General features: G+C 41.4%; 2 protein-coding genes across 9 annotated transcripts in view; both read right to left on the reverse strand.

Moving 5' to 3' along the window:
- Positions 1-292: 292 nt before the first annotated feature.
- On the reverse strand, positions 293-12,998 carry TLR7 (toll like receptor 7). Of its 3 annotated transcripts, none has more exons than XM_080376882.1 (3): positions 10,739-12,998; positions 10,468-10,514; positions 293-3,917 (listed from the first exon to the last, which is right to left on the reverse strand). In XM_080376882.1, exons 2-3 carry the CDS (start codon positions 10,468-10,470, stop codon positions 777-779), a joined length of 3,144 nt encoding a protein of 1,047 aa, XP_080233008.1. In that variant the 5' UTR covers positions 10,471-10,514; positions 10,739-12,998; the 3' UTR covers positions 293-776. The 3 variants fall into 3 exon arrangements, with proteins under 3 accessions (XP_080233008.1, XP_080233009.1, XP_080233007.1); XM_080376883.1 differs by lacking the exon at positions 10,739-12,998 and adding an exon at positions 10,605-10,728; XM_080376881.1 differs by lacking the exon at positions 10,739-12,998 and having other exon boundaries at positions 10,468-10,732.
- A 620-nt stretch (positions 12,999-13,618) lies between these two features.
- The window catches only part of PRPS2 (phosphoribosyl pyrophosphate synthetase 2), a 64,394-nt gene continuing 56,501 nt past the window's right edge, over positions 13,619-21,511 (reverse strand). For all 6 annotated transcript variants that reach the window (XM_080376902.1, XM_080376903.1, XM_080376901.1 and 3 more), the window contains 2 exons: positions 17,778-17,937; positions 13,619-16,873 (listed from right to left, as the gene is read on the reverse strand). In XM_080376902.1, the coding sequence (XP_080233028.1) occupies positions 16,781-16,873; positions 17,778-17,937 (253 nt within the window). In that variant the 3' untranslated portion in view covers positions 13,619-16,780. The remainder of the gene's footprint in view (positions 16,874-17,777; positions 17,938-21,511) is intronic.

Consider the following 21,511-nt stretch of genomic DNA (forward strand, 5'->3'; position numbering starts at 1 on the left):
TCAAAGTCTCTTCAGACTTACAGGCTTATGTATGCAGCAGTGGGAGTTCCTACAGTTCCTACACCACACCCAAGTGCCTGACAGCAGTCCCACCAGAATTTCGTCTCCCCAGAGATTAGGGCTGTTGCCCACTCGGACAGAAGCAGTGTGCTCAGCAGCTGTAAGCCTGAGATGAAAAACTAGTTCCTACATTTTCCCAACTCCTTGAATCAAAGCATGAGCTTTGCTTAGGGTATTTTCTGAGATGAATGTGTCAGCAACTGTTTTTGTTTTTCATAAATACACCATCAAATACAGAAACCAAACTATAATTTTCTATTACAATCACATTTGCTCCAACAGTGATTTGAACAGCAGCAACTTTAGGCACGACCAACCTCCTTCTGGCAGTCTGTGTACTACAGTAAGCCGAGCAAGTGTCTCACCCCCGTCTGACCCAACCACAGGAGATGCTGGAGGCCTCCTGTGAACTGAAAGGTGGAAGCAGTGATTCTGTTCTAAACCAGGGACTTCCAGTGGGTAGTGCACCTTCTCTTGTTGTGCAGCAATCAATGCCAAGGAAAGTGCATGTCAGCTAAACATTTGTGCTGGCAACAGTTTCTGTTCAATCTTGCCATAGTAAAACAAATTAACTACCAGCTTTGGGACTAATTGTGCATTTTTTGGGGGGGTACAGTATCACAATTACATTTATCCTTCATGCTTCAACACTTTCTCCAAATGTAATTTAGGACCTTTTTCTCACTGTGCATCAGTATTTACAGGGAAGGGTACGGCTAAACAGTTTCTTGGAGAAGCTTGTTGTAAGCCAGCGTATTGCTCATAGCTATTGCATTTTTCAGACACTGCCAGAAGTAGGGCTGAGATCGAGGGTTGGTTGGCCACTCCAGGACAGAACTTCTGCACAGCCTCTTCCTCAGCTGGACATACCGGGACTTCTGCAAAATCTTCTCAAGAAATATCAGTATAATGACATCCATTTTTTCATCTAGAAGTCGCTGGTGGGCCATGTAAAATGCTGTCTTGAAGCTGCCACTTTTAATATACTTGTTGGTCAGCACAAATATGGTCTTTTTGCTCAGCTGAATGCTCTGGGAAAGGTTGTCAAAGACTGGCTGTCCTGGCAGCCAGTCCCTTTCTTCCAGGCATAAATTGAACTGTCTGGCTTTTTGATCTTCCAGCCTTTCAACCAGTTCTGCCAGCACCCACTCATTCACAGCTGGATCTTCATTGTCATAGGCAATAAAAGCATCGTAGCAAGCATCTGGCAAAGATAACCACCGATAGCCCTTCAACTTGGCAGTGCAGTAATGGTAACTGTACCACACATCCCAGAAATAGAGATGGCTCATCACGGTGAACACCATGAAGCCTAGGACAGTTGAAGCTGACAGAGCATACAGGATTACATACGAGGTGTCCAGCTCACAGGTATACAGATCCAAGAAAACAACACTCCTCCCTTTATGTGCCCCTGGGCCAGCACAGGTCACATCTGTGGCCAGAAGAGGAATAGTCACTTGAGTCTGGTTGATCCACCAAACAAACCACACGGCATCACAATTGCACTTGAAAGGGTTGCCATGCAAAAGCAGCATCTTCAGGTTGTTAATGACATTTTCAGGGAAGCTAGATTTCTTAATTATTTGGATCTTGTTTGAGCTGAGGTCCAAGTATTTCAACTTGAAAGCGCCTCTGAGAAAATGTTTGGTTAGCCGTTGAATGTGATTGTTTCGGAGCATCAGTTCTTGGAGCGTTGAAGAGCAATTGGACAGTTCTTGGGCAACAGTAGTAAGAAGGTTATTGCTGAGGTCCAGAGTTACTAGTTTCTTCAGATAGTGGAGGTCCCCCCAGTTGAAACTCTTCAGCCGGTTATTGGTTAAGTTAAGGACCTTGAGTTGTGGAGGCATAGCTTCAAAAACACCATGAGGCAAAAAACTGAGTGAGTTGAAGGAAATATCTAGTTGTTCCAGGCTGGTCAGGTTCTTGAAGAATGACAAGTATCTAGCATTCCCATCCATCCATAAAACATCTAAACGATTTCCACTGAATTCTAAAATTTGAAGAGATTGACTTTCCATTCCTGTGTTAATTGAGGTAGAAATCTCATTCTCATTCATCATCAGCTTCTTCAGGTGGGCCAAGTTTTTCATAAAACTAAGCACATGACTAACACCTTCTGCCAGAAAATAATGCTTGTTATTGCTCAGGTCTAGAATTTCTAAAAGTTTTAGCTCTTCAAAAGCAGTTGAGTATAGTAAGTCAATCCTGTTATTAGAAAAATCCAGGTATTTCAAGCCAGTCAAGTAGGAGAATTCACTTCCATTTAAAGTTTGACTTATTGCATTACCTGACAAGTTGAGGCATCTGAGGGAATCAAGACCACGGAAGTCTGCAGGGCTAATGAAAAATATGTTGTTTCTACTTAAATCCAGAGTTGCTCCATATTTCAGGCACTCTTCCTTAACTGAAGATTTGTATGAAGCAGCCTCCTTGTCTTTGGATCTGCAACTTCGCCCATACTCATCATACCTGAAATAATGCATCTCCTGTAATACTTGCCTGTTGTATTGCTCTACTGAAATCCTAGGATTAGTGCAAAATCCATAAAAGTTGCTTTCACTTGAAGAAGGAGAAATTTTGTTCACTGAGAGGTCTATGAGTTTGAGAGCTGGGAATTCCTTGAATACTCCCAGGTCAGCAACTTTAATAAAGTTAGTCCCAAGATCCAGCACTTTTAGTTTTCTAAGACGGAGCAATGGATCTAGATTTCCTTCTCTCAGTTCTTTAAAGACATAGCCCCTGAGTCTCAGGGTTTCCAGGTTAGATAGGGAGGAAAACGTCTTGGAGAGATTCAAGGATGGGGAATACATCTTCAGTTCAAAATTAAAGGACAGATCAAGCCCTACAAGGCTGGGGATAAATTTCAGAAACTGAGCATCTCCAATCTCCTTCATGAGGAAATTTTGGGAGAGGTCAAGCTCTTTGAGATTCCTGATGTTTTTAAACCAGCTGCTGGGTATGCTCTGAAGAGAATTACTGTGAAGTCGCAAAATTCTTAGATTTTTCAAGGAATAAAAAGCCTTTGAATGTATCTCAATTGTGCTCTTGGGGCAGGGTATACAAGGATATGGGGCATTATAACAACGTGGGCAATTACCACTCAGATCAAGAATTTCTAGGTTGTGAAGGGCACTTAAATCATGTTCTTGAATCACTTGAATCATGTTATTGTAGATATACAATTCCTTTAAAGTAGATGACAAACTGGGTGGAATATAAGTCAAGTTGTTAGACTTCAGGGATAGTATTGTTAATTTTTTCAGCTCCAGAAAGGCTGTTTTTTCAATTTCAAATGAAATATTGCATGGATTACGATAGTAACAGTTCTGTCCCAAATATAATGCTTCTATGTTTCCTAGCTCTGACAAACTGATTTTTCGTATAGAAAAGATACTGTTCGCTTCCAGGCTCAGCAGACTTAAAGAAGTAGGAAGACCACGGGGTATTTCCGAAAGCTGGTTTGCATCCAGATACAATGACTTCAATCTTGTCAGAGCAGCAAAACTGCCATTCTCAATCTTTGGTCCCCTGGTGCACACATGATCTTTTGGCCCCATTCTGACAGGCACACAGTTGCATCTGAAGTCAATCTCCACAAGGTTTTCAAGATGTGCAAAGGATGTTGGATAAATATGGGGGATATGGTTAATATTAAGGGTGAGGTTGGTAGCATTTGCAGGGATCCCTCTGGGGACTTCAATGAGACGCCGATCAGTGCAGTCCACTGTCACCATATCTTCAGAGGCTTTGACTTCACAGGGTAAACTTTTGGGAAACCAAGCTCCTGACAGCAGCATTGGAAATAAGAAGAGCAAGACAAATGCTGACACTTTTGAGATCTTTGCACGAGGTACCTAAAAATAAGGAAATAGGGAGGTATTAACCTGATGCAATGAGAACATCTCATAGGCATATGATTAAAGGCCCCATCTCTGTGAATTTACTTTTTTTAAGGGGAAACAAGCAGTGTTAAACATCCAGCAGATTGCCATTGTATAATAGCATAAATTCCAAAGTTTTCAATGCATTTGAAAGATAGAGAAAATCTATAGTCACTGAAAAGCTAGTGTAAATCTTCAAAACCATACTAACAGGTGAGTGCCTAATTTGAATTTCACGTTGTCAGAAGGATTTTCAGAATCATAGAATGTAATCATAGAATCACTTAGGTTGGAAAAGACCCTTAAGAACATTGAGTCCAACCAGCTCTACCAAGTGCACCACTAAACCATGTCCCTGAACATCACAGCTAACATGCCTTTTAAATGCCTCCAGGGATGGTGACTCAACCACTTCCCTGGGCAGCCCGTTCCACTGTTTGGCATGCCATTCAGTGAAGAAATGCTTCCTAACATCCAATCTAAACTACCCCTGGTGCAACTTAAGGCTGTTTCCTCTCATGCTATTACTTGTTACTTGGGAGAAGAGACCAACCCCCACTTCACTATAACCTCCTTTCAAGTAGTTGTAGAGAGCAAGGTGGTCTCCATGAGACTCCTTTTCTGAAGGCAAAACTACCCCAGTTCCCTCAGCTGCTCCTCATAGGACTTGTTCTCTAGACCTTTCACCAGCTTCGTTCTTCTTTGGACATGCTCGAGCACCTCAATGTCTTTCTTGTAGTGAGGAGCCCAAAACTGAACACAGTAATTAAGGTGCGGCCTCACCATTCCCAAGTACAGGGGGATGATCACTTCCCTCGTCCTGCTGGCCTCACGATTTCTGATACAAGCAGGATGTTGTCGGCTGCCTTGGCCACCCGAGCACACTGCTGGCTGATACTGAGTCAGCTCTCGATTAACAACCCCAGATACTTTTCTGCTGGGCACCTTTCCAGCCACTCTTCCCCAAGCCAGTAGCGTGGCATGGGGTTGTTGTGACCGAAGTGTAGGACCTGGCATATAACATATAACAGAAATTCTGTCCTGGTTTCAGCTGGGATAGAGTTAATTTTCTCCTTAGTAGCTGGTACCGTGCTGTGTTTTGGCTCTGATGAGAGAACAATGTTGATAGGACACTGGTGTTAGTTGTTGCTGGGTGATGTTTATACTAAGTGAAGGACTTTTCACTTCCTTGGGCCCCACCAGCCAGAGGGCTGGGGGGGGAGGGAACTGGCAGGGGACACAGCCAGGAGAGGTGACCCAAGCTAGCTAAGGAGGCATTGCATACCATATGACATCACGCTGAGTATATAAACTGGGGGAAGAAGAAGGAAGCGGGGGAAATTTGGTGTTATGGCATTTGTATTCCTGAGTAACCGTTACACATGATGGAGCCCGGCTTTCCTGGGCATGGCTGAACACCTGCCTGCCCATGGGAAGTGGTGAATGAATTCCTTGCTTTGCTTTGCTTGTGTGTGTGGCTTTTGCTTTACTTATTAAATTGTTCTCATCTCAGCCCTTGAGTTTTACATTCCTTTCTGATCCTCCTTCCCATTCCTCTGGGTGGGGGGGAGTGAGCAAGCAGCTGCGTGGTGCTTGGTTGCTGGCCAGGGTCAAACCATGACAACTTCTTGTAACCGACCTTGGCCCATCTATCCAACCTGTCCAGATCCCTCTGTAGAGTCTTCCTACTCTCAAGCAGCTCAACACTCCCACCCAACTTGGTGTTGTCTTGCAAACTTACCGAGGGTGCACTTGATCCCCTCATCCAGATAGTTGATAAAGATATTAAAGAGAACTTCCCCCAGCACTGAGCCCTGAGGAACACCACTTGTGACCAGCCATGAACTGGATTAACTCCATTCACTCCACTAGCACCACTCTGGGCTTTGCCATCCAGCCAGGTTTTTTACCTGGCAGAGTTCATCTGTCTAAGCTGTGGGCAGCCAGTTTCTCCAGAAGAATGCTGTGGGAAATGGTATAAAAAGCTTTACTAAAGTCTAGGCAGACAACATCCAAAGCCTTAAGATTAAGTTCTACTTGGGTTTTGGCCCTTCTTCTTTTCTCCCTGCATAGCTTCATGACATCCTTGTAGTTCTCCTGAATTGTCTGCCCCTTCTTCCAAAGCTCATAAACTCTCCTTTTTCCCCTGAGATTCAGCCAAAGTTCTCTGTTCAGCCAGGATGGTCTTCTCCGCTCGCTTGTCTTTCTGCACACGGGGACAGCCTGCTCCTGTGCCTTGATTTCCTTCTTGAAGAGTGTCCAGCTTTCCTGGGCTCCTTTGCCCTTGAGGCTGTCTTCCAAGGCACTCTGTCAGCCTGGCCCATAAACAGCCTGAAGTCTGCCCTCTGGAAGACCAAGCAAGCAGTTCTGCTGACCCTCCTCCTTACTTCTTCGAGAACTGAAAACTCTCCCATGCTGCATGTACTGGTGTAGATGCTCTTCAGCTGAGCTATTGATCCTGACACCTGCTCTTCGGGAAAAAGCCCTTAGTCTGATGTGACCATTCTCAGGTGCTTTTGTGGTTTCTAACAAAACAGCCCTTGCACCTTTGCTGCTGTGTGGTTCTTCATCCCCTACCCTCGCTGAAATGGCTAAGGAGCCTTGTTTGCTTTTTACCCTGCTGCATTCAACTTCACAGGTGTCATCACTATGGACAGCAGTCCCTCAGGCTTGCCAGTTTAAAGCTCATTTCACCAAGTGTGCTAGTCTGTTGGCAAAGATTCCTTTGCCTTTTCTAGTCAGGTGGATCTCACCCCTCCCTAGCAGGTTATCAACATGAAAGAGTGTCCCATGATCATGAAGGCCAAAACCTTGACGAAAGCACCAGCCGTATAGCCAAGTGTTGATTTGCATGATGTACCTGTTCCTGCCTGTATCCTTTCTTCTAACCAGTAAAATAGAGGAAAAATTAACTTGAGCACCAACTCCTTTCAATCACACCCCCAGAGCTCTGTAGTCGTGCTTGGTTCTACCCAGGTTCCAGCTCACTGTGGCATTTGAATTTCATATGAAAGAGTGTCTAGTAAGTGTCATAATGGATGGATGGTTGACCTAAGCCAGTCAATGCCTATATTTTCATAGATTTAATACCAGCTTCCATTTTTATTGTCCGATAAGGACAGAGGACCAAGAGGGCACTGTATCAATGTGAAGTGTAAAAATGAAAATCAAAGACAGATTTAAGACTGAGCATGTCCCATAAAAGAATAATAATCAGCAAATAATCAGAGCCAAAATCCTACAGGCATTTAAAGAACTTTCCAAAATACACACTCTCTCTGTCAGGTCTTTGTGGTCTTACCTACTTTATAGATTTGTGTGCATTACGAGAAGAGCAATAAGCTTTTGCTATTTCACAGCTTACTAGTTACTTCCTCAGGAGCGGTCAGCGTCAAAGCAACCCTGTCCCTCTGGCCAGAGGCAGCCAGCCAGGCAAGCAGGCCACCAGCCTTGGCTTGCCTGGCACAGGCAGAGGGGCCATGGCCATCTTGCTGCCTTGCACAGCTTCTTAACTGCCTGTGTCTGCCGCTGGTCAAGAGATGTAGAGATGATAAACCCCACAATAATCAACATCATCATTTCTCCCCAAAAACTCACTGTTGAAGGCTTGGAGATGCATGGCACACAGAATGCTCTGAACAACTGGGATTAGTTATGCATGGGATAATACTGAGTAAACGTGAATACCCAGTTAAGCAGCTGAAAATCAGATGATTAGGTAAGGTGTTCAAGACAGATGCACGGAAATGTTTTTTCTCTTTAGCTGGGACACAAGAACATATAAAGGCCTGCTCAAACAGTCTGTGAAAACCCTATTGAGTATTGCCCAAGCCATGTCAGGTGGGTGGAGACTTGGAGACTAACCGAGGCTTCCTGTTGTGCACTCTGTTTACTTAGGCCACCACATCCTCTGTATAACTTTGTGTCTCTGTCTTACCTTAGATAGCTATGCTAAATCTGTCAACGTGTCTGTGTGCCTGGAGGAGTCTCTAGTGACTGTCAGGGCAGCAGATGTGAGCGAAGCCCAACCAAGTCTCACACAGCACCACACTTGTGCGATCTAGATCCCACAGCCAAACGGAGTCACTCTGGGCGTTCGTTCAGTCAGGTTTTGAACACAAAGCTTCAGTATGGAAGGAAAAAATGTAAAAGTCCACTGCAGACCTTGAATTCAGTGTACTGCCACATGAGATGTGGATCAGTAGTGTGGTACTGTACTACACCACACCCTTTCCTCTGCTACCATTTCTTTTCCCATTGCCCCGAGGTTGCTATGGTGCTTTCTTCTTTTCAGCAGGTCCTCAGAAAAAAGGCAATGTAGCTAAATGTCCCAGCTGGTAGCCATGACTATCTTTCATATAATTTCTCAGGGAAAGCAAACCTGGACTAACTAGGCTTTGCCTCTGAATTCACATTTCATTGTTTTCAACTCTTGCAAAGTCATTTGCTAAGAATCAAAATAACTTTCATGTAGTTTACAGGAATTCACTCTGGAAACTCACCCAGACAGAGGCCGCTGGGCAAGACAGTTCACCAGTGTCTCCGGTATGGTCTAACCAATCAGCTTTAGAGGATTATTAATTTTTCTGATTTCCTGATGTTGACAAGCACTTGGATGACAATGATGAATAAGAATAATCAGAGTAAGCAGGGAGCTAATTTGGAAAAGATAAAATGCATTTATTTCCTCCCACCATCCTAGCTTTTTTTTTTTTTTTTAGAACTCTTTTTTTCTCTACTAATTTGGGCAGGGATGTGGGAGGGAGAAGGGCAGGCTCTACCGCTGATATTAATTACATGGAAACCTGAAGGTCTTTCTTTGAATGTAAAGGGACATTGCTGAAGGAAAATCTGGATATGTTCTTGTAAATAGTTTCCCTTCCTTCTTTCCCTATATTATACATGTAAAAGATGTTGTTAGACTAACGAAGACTAATCCTAACTGAATGGCCCGTGATGCCACAGCCCCTGACTACCTCTATCTCTTGCTTTACCAGACCCACGTAACCCAGGGGCCAGGGCTGTTATCAAGGCAGGTGCCCATGCAGCACAGCAGAGAGATGTCAGGGAAGCTGCAGAGGCTCCCTGCACACAGGACATGTTGCTCCATCACATGGATGCCAGTGGCCTTTATCCATTGATGCACTCCACAGCGGACTGTGAAAGTGCCAGCCCTTACCAGCCATGGATACAGTACCTGCAGACACCCTGTCCTTTAAAAGAAGGAAGGAAAACCTCTGCTGCTAACTGTGGGTCAAACCACAGATTTCCTGCTCTTGAGGAAAAGTTAATTAGAATCAATCTTTAAAGGTTGCTAAAGCAAATTATACCCCCCTGTCCAAGCACTACAGTAGGACCTGGGCAAGTTGAGATTGCAGTCTAGACCGTTACAAACTTTCTACATGAACTCATACTCAGCCACTGCACTCAGGCACCAAAATTTAGGCACTTAACCAATTTCCTCAATTCGTTGCCATCAACCTGGGCTGCACTGACATTCAAGAGAGAGCGGAGAGAGGAGAGAGACCCCTCTGCAGGCACCGCTTAGCTCTGAAGATTGAGGGAGCTCTCCCTGTCTGCGCACCGAACAGAGACTAATACTGCAGGTTTTGGTGCCTAAAATTAGGTGCAATGAATCTGGGCCTTAAAAGCCTTCATGAATATGTTTGTAGGTTTTTTAAGAAGTCAAAAAATGCCTTTTGAGATCTTTGCAATACTCAGATTTTGAACTGCCGTGTACTGCAGTATTTTTAGGAACCTAAGTGTTTTTGCAAAGCCAGCCTAGCTCCTACCGCCTTTCTGTTTCATTTCTTTGTATATCGTTCTGTTCCCTGATACCTTTTTAATGCATTAACTATTTTAACTGTAAACTGTTACATTCTGGTGCTGTGTCTAAGTATTTGCATGTGTAAAACCTTGTGTCTGTTATAGAACCAGAACAAATAAAAAAGATTGTTTTAATTAGAAGAAACACACAACGCTGACTTGTGCAATGTCTTTGCCATGAGAAGCCAGCTTATAAGTACAGCTAAAGTATGCTCATGAACTGTCCTTTTCCCTGTGATCTACACTTGGCTTTATAGGAAGTTCAAAAAGCATTGCTCTGCTGATATTAACTAGCACATGCATAAACCATAACAATTAAGGGTATTCTTCAACTATTCAGCAACAGTACAGCTAGGTGTTTCTGGAGGTAGTTTTTTCTTTAGAGGTTCCATATGTATTATAGAAGGTGAAAGGGGGAAAGGCTAGAGGAAAACAAGCACCTCAGAAGTTATAGCAATTAGAAAAGACATTACTGTACTCATTCTGTAGTACAGTAGTACAAATAAATGCTAGCCAGTTAGAATTAGTGCAAATAAACACTTTCCTGTCATTATGTATTGCAGCTTCTAACCACAATAGTACTGGAATATATAGAAAGTAGAAAAGGAGATAAAGGAGATTATGTTTGTGAAAGTCCTCCACAACACTTCCAGTCAAAGAGGTCTAAGAGCAAATTTAAAATGAAAGTTTAACTTACCATTTTCTGTGTGCTTTCAGGTCTGGCAGATTTGTCGCTGGAGGAGACTGTAAATCAAAGCAGATGAAAACAGCATAAAAGAGGTCCCCACTTGTTCAGCTCAGGTGTGGAAGAGAGTATAGCATGGCATAACTCACTCAAGACAACAGCAGTAATCACTATTCTATCATTACTCTTCAGCTGGACCGCAACTTGAGAAATAATTAAATGTGAAACAACGGCTGCAACCTACTTCCTCAAACATTTGTAGTTAAATTTAAAACAAAAGTACCTCATTTACTCATCTGTCTCCATAACAGCAACTGAGTAATCTTATTTTTTCCCCTTTAAGCAAATTCTCACACTACTCATACTTCCACGCACTTTTGTTCTCATATGGTGCAATTTGTTCTAATCTTCGCTACTTTTAAACATGGTTTTCTTTTCAAACCGTGTATTTTACTTAGCTATAGTGTCATATCTACTTGAAAAATGTGAACGCCAACCCACAGGAAACCCCAAAAGAGGGCAATTGCGAAATACTTGGTGACAGACTGTAAGATCAATCAGCTATGAGACCAATACATGACACAAGCCTAACATTCAGTTCAGACTATAAAGATTTGCAGAAGCTCAAGCTCCTTCTTTTTTTATTTCCCCCTTTTTTAGTATGAGATGCACAGAGAGAAAAAAATTATTAAAAATAATTGTTAAAAAATTTGACATTAGAATATTTTAGATTTAGAAGTTTAGTAGTAGTAGTAGTAGTAGTTGTTGTTATTTGGGTTCATTTCTGCTGCTCATAGCTTCAAGGACTCAAATCTTCCTAAGAATCACTTGTGAGCTCATATAAGCAGACAGATCTCCCAAGCTGAATACTTTGTGGAAGAAATGCCTACCAAGTGAAAGGGACTTTGGAGAAGGTAACCAAAATAAACCAGGAAAAAAAGGGTAGTGGCAAGGGCATAAGAAACAGCATATAAAAAGGTGAAAACTGCATGAGAGTGTAGAAGGGACCAAGTTGAGATGAGATGGCTAGACTTAAGCTGGTGACACTCCGTCATTCCATGGAACACAGTGTCTGTTTGAAAGTTTCTGACTTAGAAGTTTCTATGATTAGCAGGACAGACTAGTTCAATGGTTAGGATATTTAATAGGTGGGGTTCTGTTTCCCATGTCTTTCCCTAATATTTTTCTTCACATTTTAAGTAGCAGCTCATAATTTCTCTAACTGGGGTGGAGCTGATGAACTCATTTCAGAAGACTGCAACCTGAAGAAGGAAGGGGAAAAGAATGTGCAATCATAATTTTACAGTCCCTGGTTTTAGTGGACGAGTCATATAGACATAAAGAAAACCAAGAAAGTGTACAGCATCGTTACTATTTCAATCAAGGCCTAAGAAAGGGCTCATTAACTCACCATAGGTTCAGGACTGTGTTGCTCACTTCTGCGCCTGATCACCGAAAGTACTGTAACAAAGTACAATTTGTCTGCTATTCACTGGTGACTGGATTGTTCTTTTCACGCAGGATGTGCTGAGAGAGTTATTTTCATTGGGGGTTATTGTAACTAATGCAGACATCTCACTAAAATCATGCTGCTTTCTGCAAGGCCACTCAACACATTTCTGGTAGTAGGAAAACCTTTGCAAACACCCTGTGCTAGCCATTCCGCTCCAATTACTTCACAGGTTCTATGTCGACAGAAGAGAAAGTTAGCTTCCACTTCTTATCATCATTCACCTTACTGTAAAGCAGATGTGTTTAATTAGCTGTCAGATAAGACAAGGACTTGGCACAAGCTGGATCATGAAAGTTGAGTTCTTCGGGCACCCAACCACGTCTCTGTTATATGACACTGGAACATTGCTTACACATGAGATGCTTAATGCCCCCTCGCTTTGGATGTAAGTAGGTTTTCTAAAGCACAGCGTCCAGTCACCCAACCCTGTAATTTCTGAGTGGTGCTCAGTGTCTTTGGAGATGTCCCTTGCAGTCTATACCTGCAAACTTTGGAAATTTTAATAGCTGTTTCAACACTTTGCCTCTTCTTCTGGACTGGAGACCGATTTTATTTTATTTTTTCATATTAGGAACTTGCTGTCACCCAGCCAAGAGCACATGAGTTTCAATTCCTTGCAGAGTGAAACTGCAACTTCAGCTGAACACCGAAATCAGAGAGGTTTTTGTTTGTTTTGGTTGGTTGTTGCTGCTTTTTTTTTTTTTTTTTTTTTTTTTTTTTAACCTAAGAAATATGGGAAGCAAAATACAGCAATAGTTCCCTTCAGAAGGTGGGGGGTAAATGCAGGGGAGCTCAGCAGTCCAAAACTTCAGAACTGTAATTTGATTTTTAGAGGCACGGGGAATCACTGATTTACTGATTTTAGAAGCTCAGGTCTCCCTCAGACTTAAAATTTCTTGTGCCTCCAGTGAAACACAAAGTAACTGAATGCAAAGAACCTCCTACTGTGCTGCGTGCTAGGGGAGGACCCACTAGTAACACCGCATGCATTTTGCCACTTCCGTGAGCGGAGAATGTAATTTAAATTAGAGCAAGAGTCTTTACTCTCCTTCATCATCTGCTGTGGATAACTGGCTAGCTGAAAAAGTTCACATAGACCTAGTCCAGCTGGCTGGACAAAAATGCACATCGCTCTCAGCTTATCTGAAGTAAAGCAAAATACACTGTCTTTGGCTGTTCTTGTTACACAATAACAGGAAGATTTCGGTGGGAAAAGAATGTTGCAGGTGGGAACAGATAACTACAGAAGAGAAACTAGGGGCAGGCTTGGTATTTAGGCAACTAACCAATAATGAGCTTAACTTTTGTAATATGTATGAGCTAATTATAAGAAGGCATAAAAGGTGACTGTAAGGTACAATAAATGAAGTCTGCTGATCACTCATATTGAGTGACTGTGTCTTCCCTCCGTCACAACAATCTACAGGTTTGGTTTTCAATCAGATTGAAATTGAACTGGTGACTTTTTTTCCCCCTCTTCTAAATGAAAACTGGTAGCCAGTCTCATGACTCCCAGGGAACTTGCACAGGCTCAAGGCTGCCTCTGTTTCTCACCCTGCCCCACTGGGGAGCAGGCTGGGGGCAGGCAAGAGGCTGGGAGGGGGGACAGCCAGGTCAGTGCATCCCAGCTGACCAAAGGGATAACCCAGCAATACAACTGGGGTGGCAGAGGTTCGCTAAAGCAGCCATCACTCGAAGGCTGGCTGAGCATCAGTCTGCCGGTGGGAGGAGGGTGAGCGATTGCTTTTGCACATTTGCTTTTTTCCCCTTCATTTATTAACCTGCCTTTATCTCCACCCATGTGCTGCTCTCACTTCTGCCCTCCCAATCCTCTCCCCAAGCCGGCTGGGTGGCAGCTGGGGTCAGCCACCACACAGCACATGACAGACCGCAGAGCACCAGCATTAGCAGTAGATGCCTGACAATAGGGACACTGACAGTGAAAATGCTCTGGTTTTACTCCTGACAGTACACTGCCTCAGCCACAAGCTCTAAGCTTTCGGCATTTAAACACTGTGGAGTCCGTGACAAGAGCTTGCAGGAAGGCTAAAAACCTCAAGTACTTTTACCAAGAAAGGCAAAAAGTTGCACTTCTACTAGGGGAGCAGAATGAATCAAAATAAAGTCTATAGACAAACATGGGCTAAACCTGCTAACTTCTTGGACTGCAACACAGTGCTTTTCCTCCTTTATTTCAAAGTAGTGCTGCTGAGAGAAAGAAATTTCCCACCAGGCTGATCTGTCATCTACTCTTCAGACTGGAATCCCAGCATAGACGAGGCAGCATAGACCACTGAACAGCAAATATCTCAGAGTTTTCTGTTTCCATGCTTTTTAATTATGTTAAAATGGATGGCAGTTTCACAGAGCTGTTGGAATTCACCCATAACTCTTCATAAGCATTTCAAGTGCACAAAACACAGCAGACAGTAAGCTTAATTCTGTATTTGCCTTCTGCTCTTTCCCCCATCTCATTCTGTTAAATACAGTTGAGTGGGTTTGCTTACAACCATCTGAGAAATGAGAACTTCAGCTGCTCATCAAGTGTTAACTCAAACTCCCAATGAAGTTTAAACATCGTGTCCCTTCTGTCGGGCCAGAAAAAAAGAGAAGGATGATCTTATTATAAAGATGTGTACCAGTCTGGTGTGATTAACAGTTCATCCCTACATCCAAGACAGCTGGAGCATGATTTATGAGCAAGGTTTGCATGAGAATAAATGCATACATTCTTCCCTCTTTGACCCATGCAGAGCATGGTCTTAAAAAAAAAAAAAAAAAAAGTGTCTCAAAATAAGACAAGCAATCTCTTGGCACAAGTAATTTTCATAATTTTCAAGTTTTATTTACAATACTTGTGCACAGTATAAGCAAACAACTCAGCATTTGGTTTGTAACAAAGATCTGATCTACAGAGCAACCAAATTGATACTGTCCATTAAATGTATTGTATACCTTTTGCATAGTAATAAGGACTAAACTTTGGTATGATTGTCTCTCAACAGACTTGGGGATGAAAATACTGCTTCACAGTTAACAGGTTAAATAATCTTACATTTTAAAAATTGCTTTGGTGAATAAAACGATCTAAATTAATTTCCATTTTTTTAATAATGTATTTTTTAAAACTCCAAACTGTCATGAGAAACTCCTCAGAATGAGTGGCTGAACTGAATTCTCATCACAGTATCTTACAAGATATTCTTTACTCATCACTGAAAACACTACAGGTGAAATTCCTGTACTAGTTTTCATCTAAGAAAAAGAAACCCACAGAAGAAAGAAAATTACTGGAAAAAATTAAGAGAAACTAGATTAATTCTCAGAAAAACCAAAGGGATAATCCATCTAAAGTCTACCTTGGAATGGAAAAAAAATCCATTTATAGTACAACACCGTGTCATCATCAGTATATCCCAGAATAAGCAAGGCAGGATGAAAAAAAGCTGTTTTTTACATGCAGCTCCACAGTAAAGAAGCATCTGTCAAGCATGGCAAATGCTTTTGTAATTAACAACTGCAATTTCAGGTAAGAAACTGAGATTTCCCATGACCTAGGTGTGACAACACTACCTTAATACATAAACTCTTCCTTTTTAGCAGGAAGACTGAAAACATTCCATAGAAGGATTGAAAGACCTAAAATTAACATTAGAGTTGTTATTCCCCCCTCCCCCGAATCCATTACTGACTGCATTACCAGTAGTTAACCATAAGCTTTTTCTGTATACGAGATGCAAAACTGTTTTTGTAAAGATTTTCTCCAATGTTAAAAGTATTCAAGACTAGTTAAGTCATTAAGTCTACTGTTGTTCACTGGTTCCACAGTGAAGTACTGTGATACTTTGTAATAGAAACATGAAGCTCTATTGACTGTGCAATTAGAAAAACAGAAAACCAGAAAGTATTTTCAAAGACTTTTTAATCAAGTAAATGTAGGTAGAGACCAGCTTGTATAAGGGTGTTTAAACTTGCTGTTTGGACTTTGCATAGTGAAGCTTTACAATACTAACAGGAAATCTACAACAAAATAATTCATATGATCACAATCATGGAATGTCAAAAAGTTATGGGGAAAAACTGAAATTTAAACCAACTGCTCATTATTAATTGGTCCTTATTATTGAAACACAAAATTAATTATCCCAGGAATACTGAAACATTAATCTTACAACTGAAGACAGTAACTGCACAGAATAGATGTTAAGCAAATGATTTAATGTAATGAGAGCTTTACAAAAGAAAATAGCAGCCACATATCATGTGGAAAAAAGAATGTGAAGTGTATGAAACTCAATACTATGGATATGTCAACAGTTCCTTAAAATTAACATGAAGTTTACATTCTGTTAGGACTTATGTTTAGCTACAATGAATAATATTTTATAACACAAAACCCAACATCTGCTTGCCTGAGAGATTAGCAGGTACAAGATACCTAAGCTTGCAGCATTTAGTTTAACAAAGAATATGATCTAACGTACAACTCATGAAGCTCTATGCACAGTTTGCAGTTCTGTATAGAAGAACAGATCTGAAGCAGAAGTTTAGCAGAAAGTGAGGATGGGCACATAAAAGAAATTAGGCAACACAAGACTTCCAGACTCTCAGGGGAATTCACAAAGTTTCTGCAAGACTGAGATTTATTGCCCACTTACAAACAACAAATGGTAATTACAAGACAAATATAATAATTAAACATAGAAGCTCTGGAATTGTACAAAGATACTAATTTCTTGTGGTTGAGATGCATTGTTAAAAACAGTGCTAGCTGAAGGGATCTTTGCAAAGATGCAATGCAATCTCCTGCAGTTACAAGGGGACATGGCTGAACAGGTAAGACACAGATTCACCATTGTGTGTTCTTCGAATTGCCTCAGCCAGGATCATGGAAATGTCAATAAACTGAAATAAAATTCAAGAGGAAAGTTTATATTTATTTTTCTTGGCATTGCATAAACATATGAATATTTATTCAATTTACAATTGTGCTTGTACCTCTTCTAGGAAGTAAAATAATATTAAAGGATAGGTACTTAACTGCATTAATTCAACATAAAACTAAAAGATTGAGTAAGAAAGCATTGAATAGAATTGCTGCACAGACATATTGCTAAAGATTTCTGGCAGAGGGCATGTTGTCAAAAACCACTATTCTAGCCATCAGATGGCAGTGTCCACTTGACACAAATACAGTTTAAGGGAAGTATAACTTAAGTGCTTGCCTTGTTTCAATAAATGCCAAAAACATTTTAAGCTTTTTAAAAACTCAATATTGCATTAAAAAACCCAATCTTTTATGCTTTCCTTCATTCTGTACTAACGAAAAACTCCATAATGGACACAGGACTTCCCAGAACAATCTCATTTAAAAGCTACTGACACGTCAGCTTTGTATTTTCAGTTTGGTTTTTAAAAAGAAACTTGTCATTGTTATTTTGAGCATTTTCATTAGTTATTTAAGAAAAGCACACCATCTAAGATTTCTGTGGCATCCACAAAAACGTAACTGAAGTTTCTACATACAAATATTGTATGATTAATACTGATCAAAAAAACCCAACCCAGCCAATTTTACATTTGCCACTCTTTCACAGTCAAGCATACTCAATCTGTTGTAAATACCCAATATTTTGCAATACTCTACTACCAGAATCCCCTTAAAACAGCTCTTTAGCATGCTTTAAGCAAGATGTTCTGCAAACTATATTTCAGAATATTGTTTTCTTCTCAAGGCACAAATTCTAGCGTCAGTGAACAGCAAGATGCAATTCCAGAGTTTGAGCAGATGACAAAACCACCACTGTACCTGAATTTTTGGGCAGTGTTTCATTTTCTCTTCCTGGGGGATTGTATTAGTTACCACAACCGCCTCAAATGACGCATTATTAATCCGAGAAATAGCAGGACCAGAAAAGATGCCATGAGTAAGAATGGCATAAACTTTAGTAGCTCCAGCAGATACTAACCTGTAGAACAGAGGAAAAATAAGCTGTGATACATGTTTACATACACTACTACAGATGAAACCACATACAGAGCTCTCTAAAATACATGTTACACACAAATTTCTCCTGGAAGCTACAGGAAAAATGTAAGTATCTACAAACTAATTCAGAGAATTTTTAACTTTTCCAGGTTATACAAGTAAGTCTCTCACAAAAAAACCCCAGATGAAGCATAAATAAAAATACTGCTATAAGTAGGAATGATACCAATATAAAATGCTGCACTTTTGACCATATCAGCACAACACAACTGAATTCCAGCACAAGTTTTCTATCTTAATCAGGCAAAAATGAAGTAGGTTGGATGGCAGTATTCACAAATACTGTGCTTTCATTTTGTGTACCGTTATTTTCATTTGGAATTCAAACAATTCCACTTGGAAAGAGTTTCTGAGGAACAAGAAATATTAATGATTAAAAGCCTAGCTTTACTGCAAGCTTGTGGGAAGACATGCTGCTGATCCAAGCATGTAGTGAAATGATGCACCACAGGAGGAAAAAAAAAGTATAAATCACAGAACTAGAACACCTTGTGAATGAGTCAACCTCTTAATTTAGTTTTGACTGGCCTCTCTGCCTCTGTATGCTCAGCTATGTCCTAGCTCCTTTCTAGTCTTACAAACGAAGGCCCTGAAGAGTGATACTTTATCAGATCATAGTACAAACACATTAAGATAGGAAGAGAAACAAAACAGAAACATCATCTCATTTTGAATGACTCACCAGAATCTGAAGTTTTCTGGTCAGTCTCAGCGTTACATTTAGTAACTGCCACCTACAAGGAGGATGTACTACAACAGGGTGCATACCGAGGGTGTGTACTTAAGTTCATACTTAGCAAGGTGATCTGCTGGATCTGAAAATACATTTCTTGGTTCATCTACTTACATACGTCTAGGTTGCTACGACAAAAAGAGGTCTAAAGTAATTGGGTGAGCAAGCCTAATTAAGCACGAAGTACATCTCACCTAGATATGACATTAATGAAAAGCACTACTTCAAGCCAAGAGCATGATACAAGGCAGCCTCACTCACACAAAAACATCTGTCTTGGCAAACACTGCAGGTACATTGAAGGTTTCTGATTGTTTTAGAACATGCTCTCTAGAAATTTCCTGTAGATAAATAAAGTGCTTCTTTCTTATCAGGAAAGAAAGGCCCCTTTTTGACATTAACTTCCTCTATGCACAGGAGTATAAAAAAATATTTCAAAAAAATCACTGGGTAGGCAATTTGTGGGTTTGATCTACAAAGGGCACAGCCTAGAAACATGATTTGGGGTCTGATGCAGATTAGCATGCAGATAGCAAACAACTGTACAACATCTCTTTGCAAAATTCCATCAGATTTCCAACAAAGTAAAAAGAATCACAAGACTATATGAATCCCTCTACCACAAGTTTTTCACATCCTTTTTATCTAGATGCAAACAGCAAGCCTGCAACTAAAGACTGTAGACTCAGGGGACGATCTTTACTTCAAACCACCAACAGTAGTATCTGGCACTTAAGCTTTACCCTGTTGATTTGACACCATTTCCCACAGCACACTCCTGGAGAAACTGGCTGCTTACAGCTTGGACAGGTGTACTCTTTGCACAGTAAAAAGCTGGCTGGAGAGCTGAGCCCAAAGAGTGGTGGCGAATGGAGTTAAATCCAGTTGGTGGCCTGTCATAAGTGGTGTTCCCCAGGAATCAGCACTGGGGCCAGTTCTTTTAAATATCTTCATGAATGATCTGATGAGGGGAAAGCACACCCTCAGCAGATTTCCAGACAACACCAAGTTGGGCACTAGTGTTGACCTGCTTGAGGGTAGGAAGGCTCTGCAGAGGGATCTAGACAGGCTGGACCGATGGGCCAATTGTAAGAAGTTCAACACTGTTAAATGCCAGGTCCTGCACTTGGGTCACAACAACCCCACACAGCACTACGGGCTTGGGGAAAAGCAGATGGAAAAGTGCCCAGCAGAAAAGGACCCGGCGGTGTTGGTCAACACCAACCAACAGTGTGCCCAGGTGGCCAAGGCAGCCAACAGCATCCTGGCTTGCATCAGAAATAGTCCGGAGAGCAAGACTAGGGAAGTGACTGTCCCCCTGTTTTCAGGACTGGTGAAGCCACACCTAAAATACCGTGTTCAGTTTGGGGCCCCTTAACTACAAGACAGACATTGAGATGCTGGAATTTGTTGAGAAAAGGGCAACAAAGCTGGTGAAGGGTCTGTAAGACAAATCTTATGAGGAACAGCTGATAGAACTGAGGTTGCTTAGTCTGGAGAAAAGGAGGCTTGGGCAAGACATTCTCGCTCTCTACAGCTACTTGAAAGGAGGTTGTAGTGAGGTCATGTTGGTCTCCTCCCCCAGGTAAGAAGCTATAGGACAAGAGGAAATGGCCTCAAGTTGCACCAGGGGAGGCTTACATTGGATGTTAGGAAAAATTTCTTCACCAAAAGGTTTGTCAAGCATTGGAATAGGTTGCCCAGGGAAGTGGTTGAGTCACCATCTCTGGAGGTGTTTGAAAGATGTGTAGATGTGGTACTTAGGGACACAGTTTAGTGGTGTACTTGGCAGTGCTAGGTTAACAGACAATGATCTCAGAGGTCCTTTCCATCCTAAACGATTCTATGACTCGAATAGAGTCAGGCAGGAAGTACTATATGGACCCATCTTGGATGCAAGAGTATTTCATACCCTCACAGTGTCTACAAATACGTTGGACAGGAATGTAAATTCAAGATGCTCTCAGCTGACACATACCAGCTTTAGAAAGGATTACATCCAAGAGTAGCAATGCTACAGTAAATGTTCAGCAACATCAATTTAACACATTTCTGTGTCTTTCTCCTCAGCAGTTCCTTCCCACTTCCAATGTGCACTATTTACAATCATACGGGGGTGGGCTTTGCTATAAACAATATCAAAATACAGGATCTTTGAATGGCAGATTTAAAACCCGAGGACTGTGGGCAAGTTTAGATTGCAGTCGACCTCCTAAACCAAAATTGGTAGCACAGATTTGGATATGCATGGAAGGGCAGGAGCACTTTAGTCCAGCATTGTTCACCTGTAATACATCACACTTTTTCTTAATGAATTTCAGCCCATTCCTCCAGTTTTTTCAAAACTATTTTGAAGCTAGAGTTGCTGCCATATATATGGCCAACGATAGGAAGAATGAATCGTTTCAGGAATCTGGAACTTTTTTTTTTTTAAAGGCTACAGACATTACCAAAGTTCAGTGCAGTCAAAAATGCCAACTTCTGTGGAAAAACTATACCACCACCCTGAAAGATACCAGCATAAAGCCAGCTGGAAAACCGTAACATAATCCTTTCTACTTAGCACTGCTAGAGCTTCAGTGAAGCTAGTGGGCCTACATTCACATGCTGTGCTCCAACAAGTGGGCTAACTGGAAAGAATCCAGAGGGCATTGATAACAGAGCAAAAGTCTAGAAACTGTGTGGAAAGACTGAACAAACTGAAGTTACTTAGTCTAGAGGGGAATGAGAACACTCAACTAACTTCCAGACACAAGTCAGG

The sequence above is a fragment of the Falco punctatus genome (genome assembly GCF_963210335.1).
Source record: "Falco punctatus genome assembly, chromosome: 2".
Taxonomy (NCBI): Eukaryota; Metazoa; Chordata; class Aves; order Falconiformes; family Falconidae; genus Falco; species Falco punctatus.